Source organism: Dromaius novaehollandiae, chromosome 20 (assembly GCF_036370855.1).
Source record: "Dromaius novaehollandiae isolate bDroNov1 chromosome 20, bDroNov1.hap1, whole genome shotgun sequence".
Taxonomy (NCBI): Eukaryota; Metazoa; Chordata; class Aves; order Casuariiformes; family Dromaiidae; genus Dromaius; species Dromaius novaehollandiae.
Genome location: NC_088117.1, coordinates 4,258,424 through 4,283,587, shown reverse-complemented (window position 1 = coordinate 4,283,587; position 25,164 = coordinate 4,258,424). Strand labels below are relative to the sequence as shown.

The 25,164-nt window shown below is 58.1% G+C and overlaps 2 protein-coding genes across 6 annotated transcripts in view; both read right to left on the bottom strand.

The window, feature by feature from the left end:
- Positions 1 to 207: 207 nt before the first annotated feature.
- On the bottom strand, positions 208 to 8,764 carry SLC31A2 (solute carrier family 31 member 2). The gene is made up of 4 exons (XM_026113834.2): positions 8,576 to 8,764; positions 2,851 to 2,917; positions 1,820 to 2,009; positions 208 to 1,285 (listed from the first exon to the last, which is right to left on the bottom strand). Exons 1-4 carry the CDS (start codon positions 8,579 to 8,581, stop codon positions 1,117 to 1,119), a joined length of 432 nt encoding a protein of 143 aa, XP_025969619.2. The 5' UTR covers positions 8,582 to 8,764; the 3' UTR covers positions 208 to 1,116.
- Positions 8,765 to 11,619: 2,855 nt separating this feature from the next.
- The window catches only part of COL27A1 (collagen type XXVII alpha 1 chain), a 118,381-nt gene continuing 104,836 nt past the window's right edge, over positions 11,620 to 25,164 (bottom strand). For 4 of the 5 annotated variants that reach the window (XM_026113797.2, XM_064523643.1, XM_064523642.1 and 1 more), the window contains 23 exons: positions 24,381 to 24,434; positions 24,179 to 24,232; positions 23,626 to 23,679; positions 22,730 to 22,783; positions 21,476 to 21,583; positions 20,751 to 20,804; positions 20,543 to 20,596; positions 20,217 to 20,270; positions 19,206 to 19,259; positions 18,934 to 18,987; positions 18,068 to 18,121; positions 17,025 to 17,078; positions 15,530 to 15,583; positions 15,396 to 15,449; positions 15,024 to 15,077; positions 14,738 to 14,755; positions 14,514 to 14,567; positions 14,264 to 14,326; positions 13,758 to 13,923; positions 13,062 to 13,168; positions 12,872 to 12,952; positions 12,482 to 12,670; positions 11,620 to 12,007 (listed from right to left, as the gene is read on the bottom strand). In XM_026113797.2, the coding sequence (XP_025969582.2) occupies positions 11,858 to 12,007; positions 12,482 to 12,670; positions 12,872 to 12,952; positions 13,062 to 13,168; positions 13,758 to 13,923; positions 14,264 to 14,326; positions 14,514 to 14,567; positions 14,738 to 14,755; positions 15,024 to 15,077; positions 15,396 to 15,449; positions 15,530 to 15,583; positions 17,025 to 17,078; positions 18,068 to 18,121; positions 18,934 to 18,987; positions 19,206 to 19,259; positions 20,217 to 20,270; positions 20,543 to 20,596; positions 20,751 to 20,804; positions 21,476 to 21,583; positions 22,730 to 22,783; positions 23,626 to 23,679; positions 24,179 to 24,232; positions 24,381 to 24,434 (1,692 nt within the window). In that variant the 3' untranslated portion in view covers positions 11,620 to 11,857. Of the gene's footprint in view, positions 12,008 to 12,481; positions 12,671 to 12,871; positions 12,953 to 13,061; positions 13,169 to 13,757; positions 13,924 to 14,263; positions 14,327 to 14,513; positions 14,568 to 14,737; positions 14,756 to 15,023; positions 15,078 to 15,395; positions 15,450 to 15,529; positions 15,584 to 17,023; positions 17,079 to 18,067; positions 18,122 to 18,933; positions 19,013 to 19,205; positions 19,260 to 20,216; positions 20,271 to 20,542; positions 20,597 to 20,750; positions 20,805 to 21,475; positions 21,584 to 22,729; positions 22,784 to 23,625; positions 23,680 to 24,178; positions 24,233 to 24,380; positions 24,435 to 25,164 lie in introns of those variants that run through there. The other variant, XM_064523645.1, reaches the window with a different exon arrangement.

Sequence of the window (25,164 nt, the reverse complement as noted above, 5' to 3'; positions counted from 1 at the left end):
GCTTCACCTATGGGCACCCCTGTGGTGGGACCCACCGGGGGGGGGGGGGGGGAACAGCACCCCAGGTGCAGGGTGTTACGCAGGGGAAGACGCTTGCTGGGGGGATGCTGCTGGGGCCAGCACCACCTGGGTGGTGTGTCACGTCTGTGGCATCCCTGCAGCACCTCTGGAGGTGACATCCACACAGCGCGAACACAAACCAGGAGCCAAAGTGTCGAGGTGCTTTTATTAAAACGGGCGTCTCTAGAAAGAAGCAAGAGGCACCCAGCAGCAGTCTGTTGCATCGGCATCGCCATGCTGAATGCGTCGGTGCAGGCGCACGCACCAGCGACGGCAGCTCATCTTCGGCTACATTGACCAAATCCCTGAAGTGCTAAAAAGGAGGTGCAGAGGTGAGTCGGGGTCCACCCATCTCTCTGCCCGCAGTGCTATGTGCATCTGGGCCTGCTTGCGCATGGCTTGTTCTCCAGGACCCCAAAAGGCACAGTGTGAAGGGGGTTGGCGGCAGGACCACTTTGTGCAGGGGGATGGTGGCATGCCATATCCCCTCTCTTGCCTCTTCCCAAAGCTTCTCCTTCCCTGAGCATCTTTTAAAGATAAACTGAGCATCCAAGAGCCAACCAGAACCAAACTCCCTCAGAAGAGGGTGGGCAGGGTGATGCCCAGCTCCCCCAGCTCGACTCCACTCAACCTGCACCCCGAGCTGCTCCCTCTGTCCCACAGCTAAAGGTCCCCGAGATGGGGACAGCCACATGGCTGAGGACAGCGTGGGTGGTGGGGAGGGAGCGTGGCAGTGCAGCAGAGCAGTGGCAGGCAGTTCAGCTGGGATTCTTCTCCCCTTGAGCCTCCCTCCCCACCTCAGTCCTGCCGGGAGCAAGGGTCGCAGCAGGAGGTCCTTGGGTTGCTGTTCTGCACAGCAAGGGGACAAGGACAGACCCAGCAGAAGTGACAGCAGCTATTTAAGAAAAGTAGAAGACATGACGTTGCATTTCCTCTTGACCTCGGCTCACTTGCTGCGGTGGAGGCCTTGAGCAAGTCCTCCAGCGTCCTCGGCCATGTTCTCAGCAGAAGGGCTGCCTCCCCACCGCGGTGGCGTGGGGACGGCTCCCAGCCCGTCTAGCCCACGTTCAGCAGTGGGAACACCACGAAGTAACCAAGCACGGAGCCCACGATCACCCCGAGGAAGATCCAGGCGTTGTAGGACATGACAGCCAGCATCACCATGTAACCCACCACCACCTGTATCACGTGGAGCAGCGTCTGGCTGACGTGGTACAGAAACCACCTGTTTGGGGAGGAAGCAAAGCCCCGTGAGCAAGGGGACCATGCAGTCCCACAGCGGGCAGCCGCGAGCGCCCGGGAGGTTGTTTGCAGTGTGCAGAGAGGGATCAGGGCCCAGGAACCAAACTGCAAGGCTGCAAAGGGCAGTGCAAATAGAAATCCATTTCTAAGGGCTGAATTAACAAGCAGCACGTTATTAACGAGCTGGCATTAAGAGGAGCCTCAGGCAGCGTCTGGGATTAAATACAAAACGAAAAACCAGGCCTTGACTCAAACAGCTTGTGCTGGAAGGGAGAGTCCTGGGCCAGCCTTGCTTGGTGTGCCTGAGCCAGTGCAGTGGCGCAGCAGTGCCTGTCCCTGGGCCGCGCAGACACAGTGCTCCTGTCCTCCCCCCTGTGCCCACGGTGGCTACTGAGGGGCTGCGAGCATTTAATAAAGCAGAAAAATTCCTGGGGCAGCTCCCTCTCCGATAAAGCCCTTTGGTCCCTGCCCACAGGACCGCGAGCAAGGCGAAAGCCCGCTCCCGGGCGCGCGTTACCTGCCCTGCGTGGTGCCGTGCTGCGTGCGGCTGGAGTCGCTGGACCCCTCGTCCTGCTCCGCCAAGGACTCCTGGCTGAGGCTGCGCGGGATGGCCAGGATCGCCCGGCGCAGCACCTTGGCCTTGCCAATCTTCACAGTTTCATAGAGCACGGAGAGCAGCAGGATGACCAGCACCGAGAGCACCATCCCTGCAAGAGAGAAACCCCTCGGCTGCCCATCGCCCGCTGGACGGAGGCTGCAAGGTGAGTCTGAGGGGATGCAGCAGCGCGAGCTGGCTCTGGCAGCCTGGTCCTCCAAAATGCATGGTGTGATAAGACCCTCCCACGCAGCGCTGCAGGGTGAGGGGACCGGGGGGTGGGGCTGGGATCCAGCACTGAGCACTTGGGCAAGTCATTGGGTAGGATGGAGGGAATGGAGGCACCCATGGCACTCCTGAGATCAGAGACTGGGCCAGAGCAACAGGCAGCAGGTTTGTGGTGTTGGAAACCAGGGTATGTAGCCAAATCCGAGCCACCACCCTCTCTGTTTCTAAGATGTGTCTGGGGAGAAGGCTGCTCTGGAAAACAAGCAAAAATATCTTTGCATAAACTCAGCACAAATATAGGAGTTAACATACGACTTTTGGAGAAAAGTTTAAAAAAAAAAACAACAAAAGGAAATGAGAAGCGGAGACTTTCTTACACCATTGCATGAATGGGAGACTTGGTTTCCAAGCTTAATTAGATTCTGGAGCGGACAAACTAATCAACATCATTATTTTCTTCAAAGAAAGAACAGTTTAGCCTCAGCTGAAAATCCATTTCTTTCATTAGCAAAAGGATTGCATACATTTTGCGGGTAGGAGGTTTTCTCGTTCCTTCGGGGTTTTGCAGGACTGGACCTGCAGTTCTGAGTTACGTTTGGTGCCATCCCAACGCACCGGGGAGCACCTGCCGTGACCCTGATGGGAGGTGAGGAGGGCCCCTCGCTGGGCACATGACGGCACGGGGAGAGCCCTTTCACCCCACCGCGCCGGGGCTCGTGGCCTACCTCCGGGGCTATGGACGTTCCAGAAGTCAAAGAGCAGCACCACCTTGTCCGAGAAGAAGAAGACCATCTGGAAGAGATGTGGAGAAAAGGGATGAGGCTAGGATGACGAAGCAGCAGTGTCCCCCTCCTCGGGCGCTGCCGAGCTCCCACTCTAGACTTGCGTTGCAAGCACACTAAGCAGCAGATGTGGTGCAGCAGCTTTTTTCAGTGTTTTGTATCAGTAGAGGGGGACATCGGCTTATCAACAGCTGGGCTACCGGACGGGAAAGGTGCCTGAAGGCCGAGCAGGGGCTGGGCTGTGTCTGGATTTCCTCGCCAGCAGCTGTTTCCACCCCGCTCTGTGCGTCACCACCTCCATGCTCTGCACGAGGGGAGCAGAGCTGCTACGTGAGCTCCTCACTGTCGCCCAGACGCTGGGGAAAATGAGGACCTGGGCCTGAGTCTCCTAGATCTTCAGCTGGGCAATGCAATCACCTCCCCACTGTTCTCCAAGGGTTGTTGTCCTGGCTCCTGCAGCTGCACAGCCCCTACGCATTGGGCTGAGACCAGCACCTCTCATAGCCTGTAACTGACTCATGGTGAAAGATGAAGAGACTCGGAGCAACATGTTCCTTGTATCCAGCACAAAGCCTGGCATTTGGGAGCCTCTATTCATTCATACCAATCTGGCCCTAACCCTGGCTATCTCTAACAGGACAGGCCATGGTGCAAAACTGCTTTTGAAGCCCAGTGTGTGGCTACATGGTGTGAGGAGGTCCCTTAACTATGTGGTCAGAAGTGTGAACCAAAAACTGCCTGTGTATGAGCCAGGTGATGGAGGTGGTGCCCCATGCCAGGAGCAAATAGCCAAGCAACATACCAGGCTGCACCATCGCTGTCTGCTCTCCTTCTGCAGCTCTGGCATTCCCACCCAGGGACTGGCCTTTTCATGCTCACAAACCACATGGAGAACTTTTGCTGAATCACAGTGCAAGGTTTCGTCTTCTTTTTTTTTTCCCCCCCTTTTTCTTTTAAATGAGGTTTGCTTCTTTGAGCTGAGAACTTCAAAGGGCAAATCCCAGTGCTGCTCGGCGTTGAGCTGCGCGTGGTCTCGGAGAGCATCTGAGGCCGCGACGCTGCCTCGCGCAGGGGTGCGGAAGCGAGTGCTGGGAGCTCGCTGGGCTCTCCGGGCGTGTTGGAAACCAGCAGCTCTGCTGCAGCGGCTTCCCACTGCAAAAAGCCAGGCCTAGACAGATCACCGTAATGAGCTGCACATGGGGAACGTGGAAGCCGATGCCCGTGGCGCTCGTCAGCATTGAAGCTTTTATGAGTGCCAATCCAGCCCAAAAGAGCCTCGGGGCAGGAGGAGGCTGTAGGTAATGCTTGGGCTTTGTAAGTAAGCTGACGCAGCCGTGAAACCTGCATGTTGCTTATTTTCTGCCCCATCTCATGCATTTGAAGGCTAACCTATCTGCCCCGGGGGCCTTTACTGGGAGGGTCGATCAACTTAATTGCTCAAAGAAGGAACAGTGGTTGGGAGCGTTTAGGTGGCAGCCAGCTTGCTCCGCTCGGCACACCTGGATAGCCTGTCCTGAGCCTGCGACCCCGCTGCCCTTTGGGTGACCAGGAGTAGGAAGGGTCTCCAGGGCGGTGCTCTTCTCTGTGAGACCAGGCAGGCAGGGGAGAGCGCCGGGCCCACAACGGAGGGTGGGAAAAACCCGAGGCCGTGCCGCAGCTGCGGTGGGACACACAAAACACTGGCTCCCTTGCTGGCCAGAACAAGGCACGGGGACGTGACGGGGCCAGAAGGGGTGGTGATGGTGAACTGGGGTTTTGCCAAATTGTGCAATTTTTGTCCAATTCCTGAAATCAGATGAGGAACTTTGGTGGCGAGGAGATGCTACTATGTGCACACACCTTCCTCAGCAGAGGTCGGTCAGCTGAGCTGCCTGAAAATCAGAGACATGCAAACTGGGCATGGTAACGCTTACTTTGACTTCTAGCAGGACCATTTGTACCTCCAGCAGCTCTTTCAGCATATGTCTAAGCTGGCAAGAAAAAGCCAGAGTTCTTCCTGGCGACATGAACCCAAGACTTTACTACCTAACATGGTGTTAGGACTTCAGAAGGCCTGAAATGATAGGTATGTGGGAGAGACGCAGAGGCTGGCGGGTGCTGTCTGAAGCCTAAAGCAAAACTGGCTTGAGGTTAAAGCAGAAGCCCAGGAACCCTGTGAGTGCCTCTATTTCCACAAGTTTTTCTTGCATTGCCTTGACAAGCTACTTCATCTGAAGCCAAATAGGCAACTGCCTGACTTTACCAGGACAGAGGTGGCTCTTCCAGGGAAAACTCCCTGGCAAAGGAGGTATCGGTCCAACGGTGTTTCTCTCCAACCTAGAAATAAGGCTGCTGTTGTTCTGTCTTACCTGGGGTCTACCCAAGACCTACAGAGATATCAAATCCCCTTTGGCCAGTGGCACCACTGGATTCTCTTTTGAGACTGGTCTAAGGAAGTATCCAAATGACCCGAAGCAGGCTTTTAAGAAGGTTAAGAACGTGCATGCGCTATTTGCTTTCAGTCTGTGACTAAACCCTGTTTTGAACCATTTTACAGTGTGTCTGAAGGTGAAAAGAGATTTATCATGCAGAAATAGGAGGTGAAAGTATTAGCCCACGGCTCTTCTCTAGCTAAACCACCTACAGAGCTGAGGCCACAACTGCCAATTCTTGTTTTCTTTGCCACAGAAACGTGTTCTAGGTTTTTATCCTCCCTTTGGCAAATCTCTCCATGTAAAGATCCTAGTGAGGTCTCAGCACAGGTCTGTACTTAATTCTGGCTAAAACACAGAGGTGGTGGTGGAGGCTCTCTAATCCTACCCTCCCCCTAGAAGGAATTTCTCTGCCAGACCTAGTCCAAGTTAGTCATCTTGACAGAGGCACTACCTTTCCTTTGCAATACAGATCTTTGCAATAGAGTTACTGACGCGAGCAGATGAGCCAGACGTGCATGAGAGACTACGGGACCTGCCTAAGCCAGAAATACCATCCAATAAACAGAGGTATTCATGCTGCAAACGGTCTCTCATTATACACTCTGGCCATGCATTACCCAAAGTATATTAGCATGTGCAATCAGCTCACACTTTTAAGCTTCCTTTGGCAACAGATTTATGATAATTAGCCTTCAAACGAGACTACTTTTCTCCTTTGCCTGCTTCAGCCGTTGATTTCCAAGGCTGTGCAATGAGGAGGTAGCACTGTTTTAGGGAAGCAGGAATAGAAGTGATTTGCTGATGATCTTGCTGCAGCCCGAAGCCAGTTCCTCTAGCGCTGGAGCAAGGCCAGGCCGTTCAGCCTTGTGCCTTTGGGTACCCAGTGCGCTTGTGAGGCCAAAACGATGCTCCTTGGGCCAACGACCCCTGACTCCTCTCCTCTGTTAGGTGGACGGGGAGCCGGCTTGGTCCCGCGCTGGTCAGAGCTGCTTGGCGGGGCACGCTGCTGGCTCAGCAGCCAGGTTGGGGCAACATCCCTCCAGGCCTCTTTGGCGAAGGCCACGGGGGCTGAGCCGGACGGGAGTCGGTGCCTGCCTCTCCCGGGGTGGGGGGAGCAAGGCTTAACCCCCACCCAGCAACCTTAGGCTCTGCTGTTATGCAGCAGTGCATCCACGTGGACTGTCCTTAAAGCGATGCTATAATGCAATTTTAGGGAAACAACAGCCACAGCGATTGCGGCGGGCATCCAGCTGTGCGAGATACGGCACGTGAAGGCCAAGAGGGTTAAGTCCTAAAAAATATCCCCCTTTGCAAGAGGCGAACTAAGCTGCCAGGTTGCTGCTCTGCAAGGTACGCCCACAGACCAAGGAACATGGGGCAGAGGCACCGGCTCCTGTCCTCGCCAACGTGCAAGTGGCACTCGCGCAGCACTGATTCAGCAGGCAGCTGTCGAAGGCTCGAGCGAGGCGTCTCCTCGGCACGTTGCAAGTATTTATACATGTAAACAAGGCTGCTGGAAAAACGCCTACGCTGCACCTGCTCTTGTGCACAACAGAGCCCTTGAATGGCTTAATCCACCGCAGTTTGGGGTCCCTCCTTGCTACCAAGTGAAGGGTACCGCCTGCTCGGAGCACCCCGGGCTGGTCCCTCCACGGTGGAGCTGCGCAGCCAGTGCCATGCTGGCTCATAGCCCCAGCGCCCGGCTGGTGCATCCCACGGGGAGGCTGACGCTCTGGTTTGTCTGGGACATCTGGGCCCTGCGCCTCGGGATCAGCCTGACTCGCTGCATAAAGCAGACCTCAAATTTGCAAAAAAGCACTAATAGCTGGACATCGTTCCGGCGATGGCAGCCAGCAGCCTGTATGGGGAGTGGCTCTGGCCTGGGGAGGTGGCCCCACGCCCAAGGAGGCTCCTGCGAGCCCACGCTGCTGGGGCAGAGCCAGGGAGGGGCACAGCCCCCATGCAAGCCGCCCGCCGCGCTTTGCAGGGCCACAGCCGAGGGAGCAGCTGGGACACGGCAGCTGCCAACAGCCGCCTGTGGCTGAGCTCAGTAAATGAAGCAAGACTGCTTCAGGAGAGGATTTAAAGTGTGCAACAGGACTTCAACGCCCGCCGTAGCTCCGTGCCCGTGACAGCCTCGGCGTAGGCGAAGGGGGAGCCGCCGGGGCGGCAATGCGGCAGCGTGGGGCTGCGAGGCGCAGACAAACACCACGGCACGTGCTCGGCTCCTTCTGCTCGCAGGCGCTCTCGCAAGCCTAGGCGGGCCGCGGAGGCAAAGCACGGGGCAAAACAGGAGCCGGCGGGAGGCCGCTGGCGGGGAGACGCATGGCGCGGAAGGGCAACACGCGTTGGGCAGCTGCAGCCGCTAAACGCCACCGTTTGCACGGCGAGGGGGGCGCAGAGCAGCAGAGTTGCAAAGGGCTGGTTTAAATTAAGCAGCCGGGCTGACATGTCCCCTCCCCAGCCCCAGCCGGTGAGGAGGAAGGGTCTCGCCGGAGGCCAAGCGGGGCCGGCGCCAAGGGGCTTGGGGTGACCCGCGGCAGCCAGCAAACACGGCAACTCTTGCACGGGGCGGCTTGTTCGACAGGAACTGGCAGAACCGCGATAAGCACATCGGTTTCTTGTAAATCAAAAGTGAGAGCATGGGATGGTGGCAGGAAGTGGCCAGCTCGGTTTTTGGATGCGAGGCAGAGCGGTATCAGCCTTCCTCCCGCCGGTCCCTTTAACGACTTGTTTTAAGCCGCGGCCGAAGCAGCAGGGCAGGGGTTCCCGGACGTGCTACCCCTCCCTGCCCGTCTTACGAGGTACAAGGACATCAGCTGCACGCTGTGGCGACGTTAGTTAAAAGTTAGATGGCTGTTAACCCAAATTCCCGTGAGTAACAGCATACTGGCCGGACTTCAGCTCCCACCGGCGGCTTAAGGGACTTTAAGGCAGCAGAAGCCCCGCGGGCCCCAGCCCCCTCCTCGCGGCTGGGTTACAGCCCTCGCCCTCGGGTTTTTTTTTGGGGGGGGAGCACCTGGTGGCCGAGGACCCCCAAGGTGGTGGTGGGGCGGCAGGAGCGACGCCGTGGCGGGTGAGCCCGACCCCCGCCGGCGACCCCCCCCCGGGGGGTGGGGGGGGGTGCGCGCCGTCGGGTGAGTATGCGCGGGGCGGCCGAGCCCGCGGAGCCTCCGCTGCTGCTCCCCCCGCCCCGCCCCCGTGCAGCGGCCCCGGCCCGGCTGCCCGCTCCGCCCTCGGCCCCGCAGCCTCACCTGCATCGCGGCGGTGCGGGCGCCGTCCCGGTGCGCCCCGTCCCGTCCCGTCCCGTCCCGTCCCGTCCTGTCCCGTCCCGCCGCGGCTCGGCTCGGCTCGGCTCGGCTCGGCTCGGCTCGGCTCGGCTCGGCTCGGCTGGGCGCTGCGCGGCTCGGCGCGGGCGGGCGGCGGCGGTGACGCGCGGCGCGGGGCGCCCCGGGAGTTGTAGTGCGGCGGGGCGGGGCGGCCCGGGGCGGGGAGCGGGTGGCTATTGCCGGGGGGGGGGGGGGGGGGCAGCCCCCGCCTCCCTTGCTGCCCGCACATGTTCAGCGCCGTGCACACGCGTGTGCACCTCTGCACCCACCCCTGCCCCGCTGCGCACAGGCTCTTTTGCTGTGCCCCCCCCCCCCGTGTTTTGCTGTGCAAACGCCCCTCTCGCCATGCCCAGCGCGCCTGCACTGCCCCGTGTCATGCCCACGCCCGCGCTGCTGTGCACAGACGTGTCACCATGCTCACGGGTGCCCGGGCGAGCGGTGCTGTGCGCAGTGCTGTTGCCTCCCAGAGTGGTTGCAAAATAGTAACTCTGAGCCCTCAGGCATTTCAGGCATTCCCCCGCCCCGGGTGCCCATTCATGAGGCTCCCCAGGCTTTGTGGGAACGTCGCTGCCTGTCCCTGCTTTTCCCATCCCACTCGTCAGTGCCTCAGACTCAGCAGCATAGATGTATGAGAAAGCAGAGTTGCCCCTTTCCTGGCAGCTGTGTCCTCCCCCACAGTTAGCAACCATCAAGCCAAAAAAAAAAAAAAAAAAAAAATTTTTAAAAAGGGCACCCTCCTGGAAATGCCTGCCCGGTGAAGTCCCTGGGGAGCATCCTCATCCTCATCCGAGGGACAGCCAGGGCCAGGCGTGGGAGTGGGAAGCCCCACGTTCCTCCAGGAGGAGCATCCAAGAAGGGGCCGCCGCCACTCGCTCATGGTACCCGAGATGCCCAGAGCTGCGGCTGCCTGCCTGGCTGCCAGGGCCTCCCTCTGTGGTGTCCTCCCTCATACAGAAACACCCATATCCTGCCAAAGAGCTCCTGCCCTTGAGCTGCTGGAGCCGTAGCTGATGTCCTTGGCTAGCAAGCGGGCAAGAGCTCAGCCCTTCCCATTGCACCTTGCACCCTTGGCTTGGTGCAGGGCACCGGGCCAATGCGCGGGGCGAAGGCAGCCTGGCCCGTGCCTGCCCGCTGCCGGCTTCCTGCCTGTTTAGGTGCAGGACAGCATAGCCAAGGTACCTGCTCGTGCAGAGGCTATGGTTTCCCTTCCCCACCTTAGCTCCTCCAAAAGCAGGTGCTAAGCGGGCGTGCGAAGGCGACGTGAGGCTCTTAGGAAAGCTGGTACCGCGGCTGCAGCAGCCGCTCGGGACCCTGCGGCCTTCCCAGCTGGAGCGGGGGCTTCGCTGCGGTTGCCCCTGCCTCAGCGCAGGCTGCCGCAGTGACCCATGCCTCACCCCCCCCCCCCCCGTCGGCAAGCGAGCACACTGATGTGCCCCAACGGTGCTGCGAGGCTTTCCGCGCTTGCAAACGCATTTATAATGCCTGGCTGGGGAAGGAAATGTGCACTGGACGGTAAAACACCACTTTTGGTAGCGAGCGTAGTTGTCCGTATGGCCAGAAAGCTGGAAGTGGGGTTATAAAGGGTGTGTTTGTTGCTTAAAGAAGAAAAGAAATGGCTAAATCCCTGAATGCGTTATTTCTCTTTAAAAAAAAAACTCAAAAGTTGGTGTCAAAAAATAGACACATAATTCTTTTGGCAAATGAATCGCCTCTGGGTGTTGGCCAGCATGTCCACCATGTGAGCTGAGGGAGGGGACTTTGTGTGGGGTTTCCCTCCCCTGCAAGAGGAAGAGAAGAAAATGTTGCTAAAACTGAACAGTTTTTTTTTTTTTTTTTTGCATACGTTTCTTCCCAGAAAGGGAGAGCCACCAGAGCAGCCTGGGCCTTGGCTCACCGGACAGGTCCGTGATGTCGGGTGGTGCGCTCAGGTTTCTTGTCATGGCTGTGCCTTCCTGCAGACATCTTTTTGTTTGTTTTTTTTTATTTTTTGGCTCTCAAGGTTTGACCTTAGAGCTTAAGGGTCTCCTCTTTCATTCCTCAGCTTTGCATTATTTTTTCTGTTAACCACATTTCCTTTGTTTTTTTTTTTCCTCTTGGCTCTTCCTGCGGGGAAGAGTGCTCTGCACTGATTGACAGGCTACAGCTAGATCTGGCACACGCTCATCCCTTTTCTCCATCTTGGCTCCAGCTTGCTCCGTGGCGCCAGTTCCCAGCTTCCCGGGCGGCCGCGACACTCGCCGCCCTCGCAGCACGCCTGCGAGCCGCTCCACTTCCCCTTTCCCCTCCCTTTGGGGAAGGAAGTCTCTCCTATTGCAGAGAATTGGGGGGTTTTTTTTGGTTTCAGTTTTGCAGCTGCAGCAGGATGGGGCAATTAAGCCTTGCTTTGGGGGACTCCTGCAGCAGGGGCGCTGCTTTTGGGTGGGAAAAGGCCAAGAATGGCAATGCCCGCAGTAAGTCTGTGCATTTCATGGCGGGAGCCAGCCCTAGCTCTCCAAACCCACATCCCATGCGATGACCAGTGCAGCAGGCACGTGGCAGGAGACAAAGAGAAACCAGCCAGCGGAGGGGAAAGCCCAGGGCCTTCAGCCCATGCCTGAAGCTGCCGCTGGCTGAGTGCTGCCCTTGGGGCTCATCCACACTAGCGTGATGCCATGCAGCCCCGCAGCAGCGTTGCAAGGGAGAAACAATAAATACAAGTATTAAATAACAAAAATAAAGTATTAAATAATGCTGCTGCAGCATAGGAACCAAATGGTTTAAATTCCTGCCACTGACTGACCGGAGCCGCACCGCTGTGCACGGTACCGCTGCCCTGCTGCACCACACGGCTGTTTCCCTCGCACCGCCAAAGCCCCTTCCAACCCTGCTTGAGTTGCAGCCCCAAAGGAGAGCTAGGACTTCTGTATGGATTGCAATTACACGTCCTCCCCTGGTCTGTAGTTGAATTAGCACCTTTTCATATACATATATATATATAATATATATAATTTATAGGGAAACAACTTTTGTAAACAATATTCTTCTACTTCAGAAGGAAGTGTAGTCCACGGCATAATGCAGCTACAAACACGTATCTTGCAAATGGGCCCGGCAGCTCCAGAAAGCGGGCTGGGAGCACCCCCGCTCCGTCCCCCTCCGCCCGCGTCCCCGTGGGAAAGCAGTCCGCGTGGGGAGCGAGAGGGCCGGTTCGTTTGGGTGCCGCTGGTTTCAGCTGAAGCAAACCGGTCCGACTGTGAACCCAAACTGGTGCGAGGCGTCGCCGTTGTGGAAGACGGCCAGGTCCCGCAGGGGCAGCAGGGCGAGCTCCTCGGTGGCGAACTGGAAGATGGTGTCGGTGATGGACGACTCGTTGTCGAGCTGAAACGAACACAGGTGGCAGCTGAACAGCACCAAAACCCGTGGCCTGGCTTGGCCTCCGCTGGGTCTCACCTCAAGCTAGTGCATGAAGGCAACGCTTGGTGCGAGATGCTGATGGTCCACCTGAAGGACCCACCTGTGAGCACCGCAGATCCCCTTTGCCGCCCATGTTACTCCCTAAAACCCCCCGTTGGCAGGGCCAGGTCTCCACCGCCAGCCCCTTGCAGCTTCCCCCAGCACCCGCGTTGCCCGCTGGGCAGCCCAGCCCGTCCTCCACCACGTCCCACCACCAGGGCTGAGCAGCTCCTCGGGCCCAGGGAGGAGATGCTCTTCCTTCCCCAACGCCGTGGGAAGCCTCGTCCATCCCGAGCCCTGGGCTTGCAAACACGCGGCAAGAGGCTCCGCGAACCGCAGTGGTTCTTGCGGGTGCAAAACGCAGTGCTGGGGCTGGAGAACCGCCACGGCCACGCTTACCACGCAGCCCTGCAGCGTGGCCGCGTAGCTCTGCTCCCGGGAGTCCGCGAGGAACTGGATGGCCTTCTCCAGCTGGGGCTGGCCCTGCTCGGAGGCCGGCCGGCAGGAGTAGGAGACCTTCTGGGTGGCCAGGCTGCTGCGCAGCTTGAGGAAGCGGAGCTGCACGGGGCTGGCCCCCTCGTACTCCAGCTGCAGGGACGAGAGCGCCCGCTCACGGGGGCTGCCAGGGCGCTGCCCCCCCCGGCCAGCCCCGCCACGGGCTGCAACGCCTTGAATCGCCTCCGGGCACGGCCGGCAGGACTGTGCGGTCGCGGGATGCCCCCGAGACCCCGGCGCTGCGGGTGCAGGAGACCCCCGAGCCCGGGCAAGCGGTGCCACCACGGGACTCACCAGGAAGCCCCCGGGCAGGGCGCTGAACCACTCGAAGGTGCCTGCGGAGGCGTAGGCACGCAGCCAGGCCTGGATGGGGACCTGCGGGCAGGGGGACGGCGTCAGGTCGCCCCGCCGGAGCCAGGAGCATCGGCTCTGTCCTCGGCTGCTCGGAGCGGCGGCGAAGGGCTGCAGCCGCCGGCGGCCCTACCTGGTTGTGCACGGGGGGGATGCAGGTCTCGCCGCCCGCCGTGAAGTTGCAGAAGGCCAGCAGGGCGTCCCGGGGGCTGCCCTGGTTGGGGTCGATGTAGTAGCGACCTGGAGGGAGGCAGAGCGCGCGCCTGGCACCAGAGCACGGCACCTCACCTGGGCCGGCAGCGCCCAGGGCCAGCGAGGAGGCGTCACGCCGTGTTTCGCTCCTCCTCGCACGCGTGCGCCTCTCCATGCACATGCACACACACCGCAACACGCATGTGCACAGCCCGGTACGAGGAAATTCGGCTGGCCAGACCCGGGCGTGGGGAGACGTCCTGCATGCAGGAGCCGGAGGCACTCTGGCTGTCCTCGTCCCCCAAATCCGCCTCCAGCCTCCCCTCGCCGTGGCGGAGGGATGCTCCTGACACACGGAGCCAGCGCTGCGTTTTGGCCCTGCCAGCCTGCAAAAGGCGAGCGCAGGGCAACGCCGTCTGCTAGCAGCGAGGGGACGCGGTGCCCGTGAGCCTGGATCCTGCCTCCAGCAAACCACCATCGTGGCCATGTCCTCCTGGCCTCCCCACCACCGGCTGAGCATCCACCTCGTCCCTGTACCCACGGCGTCCCCCCCATCACACCAAGCCCTGGCAGCAGCGGTGGCACTTGTGGCAGCTGCCCCCCCGCCCCAGCCCCGGGGCCCCCGCGTTCCCCGCACCGTCGGGCAGCTGAGGGTGGGCCAGCAGCAGCTCCTTGCAGGTGGCCGCCGGCTTTTCTTTGGTGCCGTCGGGGTGCTCGAGGAGCGCTTTCAGCTCGTGCTTCAGGGTGGCCAGGAGAGCCCACACCACCGTGTGGTTGAGGCGGTCGGAGGGATAAATCAGGTGCTGAAAGCAGGGGGGGGACATAAATGAGCTCCCGCCTCCCCATCGCGGCAGCGCGTGCCGTGCCGTCCCGCCGCTCCCGGATTAACCCGTCGGCTCGCTCGACCCCGGCGTTTCGTGCGAAGACGACGCGGATGCCAAGGCGCCAGTGCGGGGGCTGCGAAATGCCGGGTGGGAGGCCACCTCACTGTTGCTCATCCCGGCTGGTGGGACGGACATCCCGGCTCGTGATCCGTGCAGAGCCCAGACCGCCCCACGACGGGTGTCCCACCAGCGTCCGCGCCGGGCAGCGGCCAGCGCCGCCGGCCCCGCCAAGCATCGCACCTCCCCGGCGGACGCTCACCTGCAGCTCCTCCGCCGACAGGTTCAGCGACAGCCCGCTCGGGCCAGGAGGGCCGGCGACACCCTGGGTGACAACGACAACACCGGTGGCAGTGGCGGCTGCCCGAGGGCCTTCCCCCCCCGCCGCCTCCCGGGTCCCCCCACGGCTGCAGGAGCTGGCCGATCCCGCGGCTCGGCTCGGCACGCTGGGGGCAGGCAGCTCCCCCCGTCTGGGGAGGCCGGGCGCGAGGGGCGCGAGCAGCCCCGCTTACCGGCAGGCCCCGCTTGCCCCGGGGTCCCGGCCGGCCCACGAAGCCTTTCGGTCCCTGCGGCAAACCAAAGCGGAGAGGGAGAGAACGACATGGGTGAGATGCCGCGGTGCGGAATACGGCACCGCGTCGACGCCCGCGGCCCAGCAGCGGGCACCGGCTCATGCGTCCTGCAGCGCCGCGCCGAGGGGGGGGCAGGACCGCTCGGGATGCTCTGCTGCACTTACTTTGTGTCCCGACAAGCCCTGAAGGGAAAAAGAACAGACGTGGCCTAAGAGGGAGGCTGCTGCGCTCTCGGAGGCGACATAATCGCTGCAATCAGATCTGATTCAAGTCTAATCCCGTCTTAACCTCTCCGGTGCCGGGGCACGGCCATCAGCGCACCCAGCCCGCTCCGTGCTCGCGCGCTTGCACTTCTCGAGCCCAGGTACGGCCGCGCTCCGGCTCCCATCGCTCCGCCTGCCGCCCCAGCCCGCTCTCGCCCACGCGCTGCGGGGACAGCGAAGGACTTACCGGCTTCCCGGGGAGCCCGGGGAAGCCCCATGGACCGGGGGGGCCGTCGTCACCCTGCAAAGACATGACTGGAGGTCACGGCGCAGCCAAGTCCCTGTTGGGAGCAGCGGCATCTCCCAGCGCTTTGGGGCTACAGAGCAGGCGGTGCCCCAGTTTTCTCTTTGCCAACGTATTTTGCAAGAACGGATGAAGGAAATTGCCCCAAATACTAATTTATGCCCCAAACGCTCTGCAACGTGCCTGGCACTGTCCAGCAAAGCTGCAGGGCTGCGTGCCCGATGCTGCCTGGGTGCACTGTGCCGACGCGGGGCTGGTTCCTCCCAGTGCATCTGCCACACACTGGCCTCCCGTCACCCGCCAGCCCACGGTTACCTGCTGTCCCTTGGGTCCTGGCCGTCCGGGGACACCGGGGGGTCCTTGCTTGCCCTAGGAGAGGTGGAAGGGGTGTCACACAGGACGCCAAACGGAGCAAGGGGAGGGAGGAAGAGAGAAAGCCCTTCACGCACCTTGAAGCCATCGTCGCCTTGCTGGCCGAGCTCTCCCATGCTGCCTTTCTCACCCTAGGAGTATCAGTCAGGGGACAGTCAGTAAAAGTTTTGGTGGCAAAGATGGGTAGAAATGCCCTGTAACGTCAGCTCATAGCAGCCTGGAGCGAGAGCTCTGCCCTGCTCAATTTTAGTCCTTTGGCAGTATTTTATACGGTTGGCAATGGAGGTGTTACCTGCTATCTGGACCCACGCAGAAGGCCACGAGCGTGGGTTTTACTGCTGCGGTTGTGCCCACAGCGTGGACAGGCTGAGGTCTCCAAAGGGCAGCCATCCCCCCAGGAGAAAGCCTACACGCACTGCAGGCAACAGGCTCCCTTCAGTCCAGCCCGAGAGCAGGGAAGGACCTAGACGTCCTCCAGGAAACCCTCTCTGGTCTCCGGCTTCCTACTGCACAAGCAACTAGCCCAACCAGCAGGTTGTCTGGAAAGGGCAACCCTGGCCAAATGTCTCCCGGACTCCTGCGAGGCAGAAATAGCTGGAACGGGGACCTGAAATTCCCAGCAATGGCCAGCTGCAGACTTTCTGCAAAAAATCTTTTTGGTTTGTTAGAATTAAACATGCACATATTGGTCGGGAAGGAAAAAGTGTGGCAGAGCATCTTCAGTCCCTGCTCAGCTGCAAAGGCAAAACAATAAGTATTTTATCCCAGGTTAAATTATTTGACAGCAACTCAGAGGTTCCTAGGAAATACTTTGAGAAAATAAAACAAAACAAAATACAACAAAACAAAAAAAAATTTCTTGTTTTCTGAAATCTTGTGGAGCAGAGGAAGAAACCCAACCGCAGCAAACACGGACACAGACAATTCTCCAGGCGGCTCTACCACTGCTGCAGTGAAGAACAGCCTCTTCCTGCGGCTGCTTTCCCACAGACTTTGGCCTTGCTGAAAGCCCTGGACTTTAACATCTGCCATTGCTCATTTAGCTTGCAATAGATTTAAAGCTTTATTTATTACTGAGCTTCATTTTCCTGAAGGCTGCGAGCAACTGCCCGCCACCAGGGACTGCTTGTCACTCTTATTTACAGCCTTGCAGCTGATGGATGGGACCGTGAGGATGTGCTTGGCTTCTGGTGCCAAGGTTGAATCCATCATCTCATCAGTAAGTGGCACAGAGAAGGTGTGTGCATTTGCGGAGTCAGCAGCAGTGCTGAGAACAGGGGATTAAAACACGGCATGCTACGGGGTCCTGCTTGCGACATCAAGAGGCTACAGAGGCTGGAAAAGGACCTGTCAGAGGGAAAAGCTCCTGTGGGGACAGGAGAGAGTCTAAAGCGCTCATCTCTCAATGTCTGGGGAAAGTGGGGCCAACATGGAAAGAAGTGAGATGCTGCAGTGATCGAGGTTCAAGAAGCGGGGGGGGGGGGATATGCAACCGTATCCAGCAAATTAAATGCTAGCCTCTACCCAAAGTCCCCACTGCGCCCAGTGCCCGCACAGCAGCACATCTCCTACCTTCTGTCCTTTTGGGCCGGGGTCTCCTTTCACGCCTTTCAGCCCAGGAAGGCCCTAAGAGAGAAAAATATATGTCAACCACATCACCCCATGGCTGCAGCGAGCTGAATTTCTCACACCTGCTGGGACTGCTGAAGAGAGGTCACCGTGCAGGGCCTCATCCTCCAGGGACATCTCTCTCTCTGGCCAGGAAGGGCTTCACCATGAACTGTCATTGTGGGTTGCCACAAGGATTCTGGGAATTTCAGGCAGATTTAGAGACCTCGAGGCATTTATCATCAAATATTTGATCTTTGCCTTTGGAGGATCCCTTCTTACCCCAAAAAATACCCTATTAAAAATGCAGTTCAGGGTCTTTGGCTGGTTCTAGAACATCCTGGCTTCTCATTTTCATTTTGGTTAAGGTGAGATTTTTCAAACAATGGATAAAAGAAATACACAGCAATTAAAAACAATAACCGGCTTTTTTTTTGGACCGATACTAGATACTGCAGTACAACCTATCCTTTCAGCCACGGCAGTTCTCTGGGAACATGAGCACAGCCACACTTGACACGTCTTCTACAAGCACTCATAATTGCTGGACATTACACCTGGTCTTTAACAGGGAAGGGAACCATTCAGCTTTTATAAAAACGATCTGATTGGCCTCACTGCATATGCACTGCTGGGAAGCTAATTTGGGAAGAGAAGGCAAGAGATCATGACCAAGGTACGCTAGATGGATAAAACATCTAGAAACGTCATACTTTTTAAATGGTTCTCCTCTTTGGTCGCCGGCAGAGCTGGGCTGCACGGTGGTACTGCAGGGGCTGTGAACATGCCTGATCTCAGAAGCTGAGAGGTCCTGGAGGGACCCAGCGGGTGGCAGGGAATGAACTGAGGCCAAAGCGCCTTGTCCATGGCCAAGAGGCAGGAGCACAGCCTGGTGCTCCTCAAGCCTTTGCTCCAGCCGCCGGCATCCCCGCAGCTGTGGGGCTGGGGAACAGCCAGCTTCCCCCAAAACCTCCTTGCAAGTGGGCACCTCCGGAGCCGATACTCACGTAAGGTCCTTGGGGGCCCTGGGGCCCTTCCAGCCCCTCTTCACCTGGGAAGCCCTGAAAGGCAAAAGCGGGAGACCCTTACTGGCTTGCACAGAGTTCAATGCGAAAGCAAGGCAGAAGCCCATCTCGCTCCAGGGCAGTGGTGGGGAGGCTGGATACATGACGGGAGAGGGGCCGGTTTGGGAGTCAGTGTGGCACGTTCAGAGTGCCTGGAACAGTTTTGAGGGCAATCATGCAAAACTGGCCCTTCCCTTTCTAGGCACATGAACAAAGAGTAGTAATGGGGGTTCTCAACATACTACTAGCATATTTTTTAACCATAGCAAAGGGAACATATATCTACATCTCTGATACCTCGGAGTTGGAAAAGCCCCACCCCAAACGCAAGAATTACAAAAATGTTGCATGTCCAAAGGGGTAATTGTAGGTGCTGCCGTAGCCCGAGGGAGGCCACAGCCAGGATGCTGGTGAGAGCCATGGCAGCAAGAAAACAGGAGGAACTATTACACGTAAAAATATCAATCTCTGCTCCCAGAAAACCCTGAACCACGAGTAGCTGGAGGACCTGGGGAAGCAGCGTCCCTCCCCTGGTTGGGGAGCACCTCGAGCTGCCCGCCAGCGTCTTGGGGGACAGGAGAGCTCCTGCCGCCCGGTGCCAGAGGAGCCCTCGCCCTGGCGGCGATGGGGGACAGGGGTCTCTTGGTGGGACGCCCAGAGCCCCTGGCTCAGCCTCCAAGCAGCACATGTGGCCACATCAGACAACCTGGTGATGCAGCCGTGGGAGAAATTCGGGGAGAGAGGGGGCCTGGCCGACATAAGGGGGACCCCAGGCCCGTCTGTGAAACGAAAGCGGGGCGCTGGCCTACCTTGGGTCCCCGGGGGCCTCTCGGTGGCCTGTGGCCAGCCTTGCCTCGCTTGCCCTGGGCAACGACAGAGGTTGGGCTCCTGAGCGATTAAGCACATTAAATGCACCGACGCAGCTGCTCGCACGACGCACTGCCCTCCCGCCACCCCGCGTCCCCCCGCCGCCACCCCGCAGGGACACCGGGTCCCCCCCAGCGCTGCAGGTCCCCGCCGCTCCCGGCAGCAGCCCAGCTGCCTCCCCCCACCCTCCACGGGGGCAACGGCGCCGTTTTACCCTTCTGCCAGGTTCGCCGGGGACCCCCTCTTCCCCGTCGCGCCCAGCGCTGCCCTGCAGAGACGGGAGACAGCGGAGATGGCAGCTGTTGGAGCGAGCGAGGAGGCCAACCGGGCGGAAAGCAGCTGGAGCCCGCGCGGGAATGCCAGCGCCGGAGCCCACCGCGGGGCCCCGAGACGTGGGCACAGGCACCAGGGTGGTGTCGTGGAAATGCCAGCGAAGAGAAACGTCCCTTCCCAAGGCTTTTACAGCCCCACGAGGGCAGGGGCTGATGGAGATGGGGCAGACATGTCGGCCCCTTGAGGAGGCTCTCCACCGCCCCAGCCAGACCCCGCGCCCAGGCCTGCTCCAGGGGGTTATTGTGCACTGTGCAGACAAGGAAAGCAGTCGAGGCAGCCCTGGGTTTTAGGGACCCTCACGGGTTCTCCCTCCATACAACACCTGAGATTGGACTGACCCACGCGAGGCACAACCCATAGCCACGAACCCCTCCAGCCCTGCCGCACCCTCCCAGAGCTGAGCTGGGAGCAGCCCGTGCCCCGTTTCTAGCACTGGGGATGAAAAAGCATTGCTTCTTCCCCAGTTTGCAGGCATTAAAGCAATAACTACCACCGCTGTACCCGGAAAGCCTGCACCATGCACCACTGCTGGCTCCCCGGGACATCTCACTGGGTACAAACTTTCCTTTCCTGCACCCAGAGCTCCCACATGGATCTCCCTCAAAATCTGGCCTGCGGGGGACATGACCAAGATGGTTCACGGGACTGGAAGGTGGCTTGGGGGAAGGAGGGACAGATGCTGCTCCCCCATGGCTTCTCTAACCGCCCAAGGCACCAAACATGAATGGGTTAATTGCATGAAGTGATCTTCAGCCTCATGGGTTTATGGATGCCTAAAGGCTTTCACGAGGAGCAGGCAGTGATGTGATGACTTCAGGCACACTGACCATGGGCTGCTGCTTCTTGGCTACTTTCCATAAGAAAAAAGAAAGAGGAGGATTTTTGGAGGTACCTTTTCTCCTTTGCAACCTTTCTGCCCTTCAGGACCAGCTCGCCCTTGAGACCCCTAAAATCCAAAAGGAGAAGGAAAACCCTCCGTAAGGGTGTCCCCCCTGACCTCCCCTCCCTGCTGTCGCCCACACGATGCACTTTAGGAGGCTCTATGTCAAGGGCCCCCAGTGGGATTTTTGCCCCTCTCCCAACCCAAGCATGCCAAGAGGGGCCATAGGCAGTGTTTTGCAGGAGCAGGGAGGTGCTGACCACGTGGGAATCATCGCTGACACCCGAATCAGGCTTTCAGGAGAGACAAAACACCACAGCAGGCCTCCAGGTCCTCACCTTTTGCCCCGGTTTTCCTGGTTTGCCTGGATTCCCTTTCGCACCCATCAGACCCTGAGGAAGAAAGAAACCAAAGAACTCCAAAAAATTGGCTGTCGCAGGGCTATTCCCCCAAATCCTTGCCCAGCCCGTTAGACCTGCTCAGAACGGGGCTTTGAGGAAAGCTGGAGACTGGGACCAAGAGGAGCAGCAGAGGACCCCCACTCACCTCGGTGCCGCTTAATCCCGGTGCTCCAGCCTCGCCTGGTGACCCGAGAGGACCCTGAATTCACGTAGAGACAAAAAAGCTTGACTTGACGTCAGCTCTGGGTTATTTGGGGGAAGGCAGGAGAGCAGGTAAAGGGCTGGTTGCCTTGTCAAGGGATCTGAGCTCTGCCCCAAGCTTTTCCCCTGCTCTGCACCAAGGGAGCTCTACCTGGAAGGTCCACAGCAGACCCACCAGCTCAGCGCCTCAACCCGTAACTTCTCGCCGAGGTCAGTGCCTCATTTTCCCTCTCTCTAAAATACCAGTCACCTTGAAGCTGCGAAGCTTGATTCACGTACCAATTCCCCTGTACCCCGGGAGGTTCAGCCCTACAGAGCTGCAAGGTTATTAAAAGCAACATTTATGGATTCCTGCCGGGCTAAATGAGATGGTGAGTCATTCCTCCAGGGGCTGGTGACACAACAAAAGGGGGATTGCAGGCGGGTTTCAATGAGGCACATGCCGCAGTGCTCAGGGCTGCTCCCAGCCCAGGCAGTGCTGCAAACCTGAGCGGGGATGCCATGGCTGGAGCAACTCCTTGCTCCGCTACAGAAGCCGAAATTTCAGAGCTGGGGGAAGGATGGTGAGCAAAACCTGGGCGCCAGTGCTGGAGCTGCACGGAGGAGGGCTGCCCTGCCGGGAGGTCCCCTCATCGCCTCCGTGGAGAGCAGGAAGGTGAGACAAGTTACCTGCCGGCCCAGCTCTCCTTTTGCTCCCGCAGCTCCTTTGGCTCCTTCAGGCCCCGAGTAGCCCTTGAATCCAGGGACACCCTTTCCGCCCCGGGAGCCCGCCGAGCCCTGGTGTGCACAGAAAACAGAGGCAGCCGTTACAGACCCGGCCCAAATCTGACAAAGAGTTCAGGCTCCCATTCCCTGGTTTGGCTCCCAAATTCCCATCCATTTCTGCAGGGGGCTTAGGGGCCCGGATGCCCCCTTGGGGCTGGGACCTCATTCCTAGCACAGCAAAAAAGGAAAGGCTGGGGCTGGAGGGGCACGTGAGAAGCTGTCTAACGTCTGGCTGAGATACGATCATGGGTGTTTGTGGCTTATCTATTGCTGGGTGATAAGGAGATGTGTACGTGGTAGCTAGTGTGGAGACAGAGGCCCAGGGGGACAGCAAGCCTAACTTCACAGAGGTAGTGAGACGCCTCTCTCTTTCTGCTTTGCAAATCCAATTTCTTCTATTTCTTGACTTCACCTAAGCAAAAGGAATCACCTGAGTTAAGGATATGGTCTTGCCTGGGCATAGGGACACTGCAGCACAGGAAAGCTGGGATCCAGACAAGATTCACCCCTCCAGTGGAAGTGCAGAGCGTCAGTAACACGTCTGCAGCTCTGTAAACGTCAGGACCACAACCATAAAACTGGTGCAGCCAGCCGGAGCTCAGGCCGCGATGGGAAGGGGCAGGTAAGCCACCAGCGCGAGCAGACATCTAAGCGGCAGCGGCAAGTACTCTGGGGAGCATGCCCTGGGCTGGCAGAACTGCCTTTCCTGGGGAGCCTTCAGATCCAAGTGCCACAAGCAGATTTATTGTGCAAAGACAGGAAAGCCGAATGCACTGGACCTGTTTCAGCCACTCTGATAAATGAGCATTAACTGCACAACTGCATCAGCGCTTTTTCACATCTTTTTAATAGCTATATTAAAATGCTTTTAAAGAACTACAGTTCTAAAGAAACCAAGAAAACGATGGCTTGGTTACAAAGGTATTTAACTAAAGTGAGTCCTTACAAATATCTTTATATGGGTCCCCTGTGCCACGCAGCGCAGGACCAGCGTCACAAAGTCAGACGCTTTGTCTGGCAGGGACGGTGGAGCGCCCTGTAGGTTTGCCCCGTGCCTCTTCCCTTCCGTGATAAATAGCCCCATCTCCAGCAAGGCAGGCTCTTCTGGCTAATTGATCACTAAATGTTATTAAACTCCTTTCACACTGAAGTACTTACCGCAGGACCAGGTTTGCCTCGGTCTCCCTTCACTCCATCTTCTCCTGCGAGTCCCTGCAGCGACATCGAGGATTTAGGAGAAATCCATCCCCACCGTGTCTTTCACACTCAAGCCCTTTATGAATATTTTAAGCATCCTCTCCTACACACAAAATCAGCAGGCGAAGGGGTATCACTTATAACAGGTGCTGTGGGAGGCAGCTCCCTCACCAGTCTCTGGCAGTATTGACTTGCCCAGAAGAAACTACCAGCCTTCTTCCTTGGAGGGATGGGCTCCATTAAATCACTGCCAACAGCAGTATTTTTGCTGTGGGTGGCAGTTGATATGGGGGGGTAATTACTTCTAGCTGTCCCAAAATGACAGCATTAACAGATTTTCAGTAAATGGGATTTTGTTTCAGACTGAACAGAAAATCTCACTGGAATTTTGTATTTCACTGAAATCTATGTTTTTTTCCTGCAAGTGAGTTTTAGCTGAAAAAAATCCTGCTCATTTCTGTCCCTGACAGAGGTGGCAAGTGGCTCCTTGGCTTTACAAGCCTCAGTGAACAGCCTCAAGGTAAACAGAAGACTCCTGTCTTCATGGCTCCTGCTGCACAATAAAGGCAAAGGCTCCTTCCAAACACGTTTCCAGGTGATATACTGGAAACAGAAGTGCCACGATAGCGGGAACAGATTTCTCAAAAGGGACGCCTGATGGAAGTGGTCTGATTTTCGGGGCAGGAGCACAGTACGTCCTGGAAGTCAGCGCCAAGATATGAGACATTAAAAATCTCTCCTCTCTTCTGAAACTCTTGGCCTGGGCAGTTAAGGGGCAATAAATCCTTTCACTTCAGTTTGTGTTGGAAACGGTGAAGCATCGGTGAAGCCCGTGAGAGCTCCCAGGACATCGGTACCTCTAATCCGGCAACACCAGCTGGTCCGTCCATGCCCCGTGGCCCTGGATCTCCCTGGGGAAGTAATGGAAACGGGTCCAGCTCTGTCCTCCGGATCCCACACCATCCACAACCCTTCGATGCTGGGAAACCCTTTCCTGGCCTTGCTGAACCTGGCTTGCAGGAGGCAGGGACCAAGGGACCGTCCCCCACCCTGTCCCCCTGGGTCACCAGCCTGCCATGCCTGCAGGACTGGGACCAGCTTCTCCCGTTACAGCGCAACTCCCCTTGAGACAAAGGCTAGAAACCAGAGCTTGGGAAAAGAGTAGGAGAGAGGGGAGAATCTCTTATTTGCAAACTCAGGGGACTTCACTGACTCTCTCCACCAGAAGAGGAACCTCTTCATTGCAAGGGGACCCGCAGGTCCAAGCACCCTGGCAGGAGATGCTCTCAGGGCCCAAACCACAGACAACTCTTCATCGCCTTCTGAAACGTGCTCCTTGCCAAATTCGCTCTCGCAGGGGAAGGGAGTTTCATTGACAGATCAAGGGCTTGAGCCATCACACCTCAGTACCTTCACTCCCTCAGGACCATCGAGCCCAGGAGGACCTCGGAGACCTGTTCCACCCTGTTCAGGGTACAAGAAGAAGAGCATCACTGATGCAGCCGAGCTGGGCTTCGGCCACAGCCTGGCACCGAGTAACACACGTGGCCTCAGCTCCCCGCCCCAGCACTGCAACCCACCAGGAAGGGAGGAGGAAGACAAGCTGACTTACAAACCGTCCTCTGGCTCCGGCAGGTCCTGCACCTCCAGTAACGCCGACCTGGCCCTAGGACGCAGAGGGGGTAATGCTCAGTGGAGGGCGGGCGCAGCCAGCTGAAAGGAGGCTGGAGTTTGGCCGAACCGAGCGCTAACCCGGGCTGTCCAGCCGAACGGGCTGGAGGCAGTTGTCTTCTGGCCAGTAACCCCAAGGAGACAGAATCAGCAGGTTCACGGGAAAGCTGTCCCTACAGCAACCCAACAGGCAGTGCCAGTTCTCTCCAGCCAGAGACTACAGGCACACATGGAAAACAAAACCCAAACAACTAAACCCCACAAACATCAATGGTTCGAGAGAAGGAGATTCCAGGTCAGACTAGTTCTCCTGACACGCAGGAAACATGTGGAGCTACAGGTAGATCAGGCTTCTCACAGCCAGGACGCACTGAGATCTCAGAGATATGAAAATCCAGCTTTGAGACAAATGCAAAACCCCACAAAGAAAGACTTTTCTTACCATGTCAAATAAAAATCTCTGCACACAAAGCTGGATTCTTCCTGTAAATGGGCTGTTTTTCTGCCCAAATGCTCACACACAAGGAGATGTTCCAAAGCATGTCCTTTTGCGTCAGCTAGAGCCAAATTTGGTGGCGTGCGCATGAGATACAAAACTTCCTGATTGTGGAGATTTTCCAATTTCTAGTATTTTCTATAGCTCCTGGAGCCCAACATTTCCTGCTGCAGTAAGCCCCGCTCCTAAGGACCCTGCAGCAGAACTGCCAGCCTGGGGGAAATGCTGA

Coding starts and splice junctions, on each gene's coding strand:
- SLC31A2 (XM_026113834.2), bottom strand. Junction 2,010..2,850: donor GAACGTCCATAGCCCCGGAG/GTAGGCCACGAG, acceptor TCTCTCTTGCAG/GGATGGTGCTCTCGGTGCTG. Junction 1,286..1,819: donor CACGGCACCACGCAGGGCAG/GTAACGCGCGCC, acceptor CTCCCCAAACAG/GTGGTTTCTGTACCACGTCA.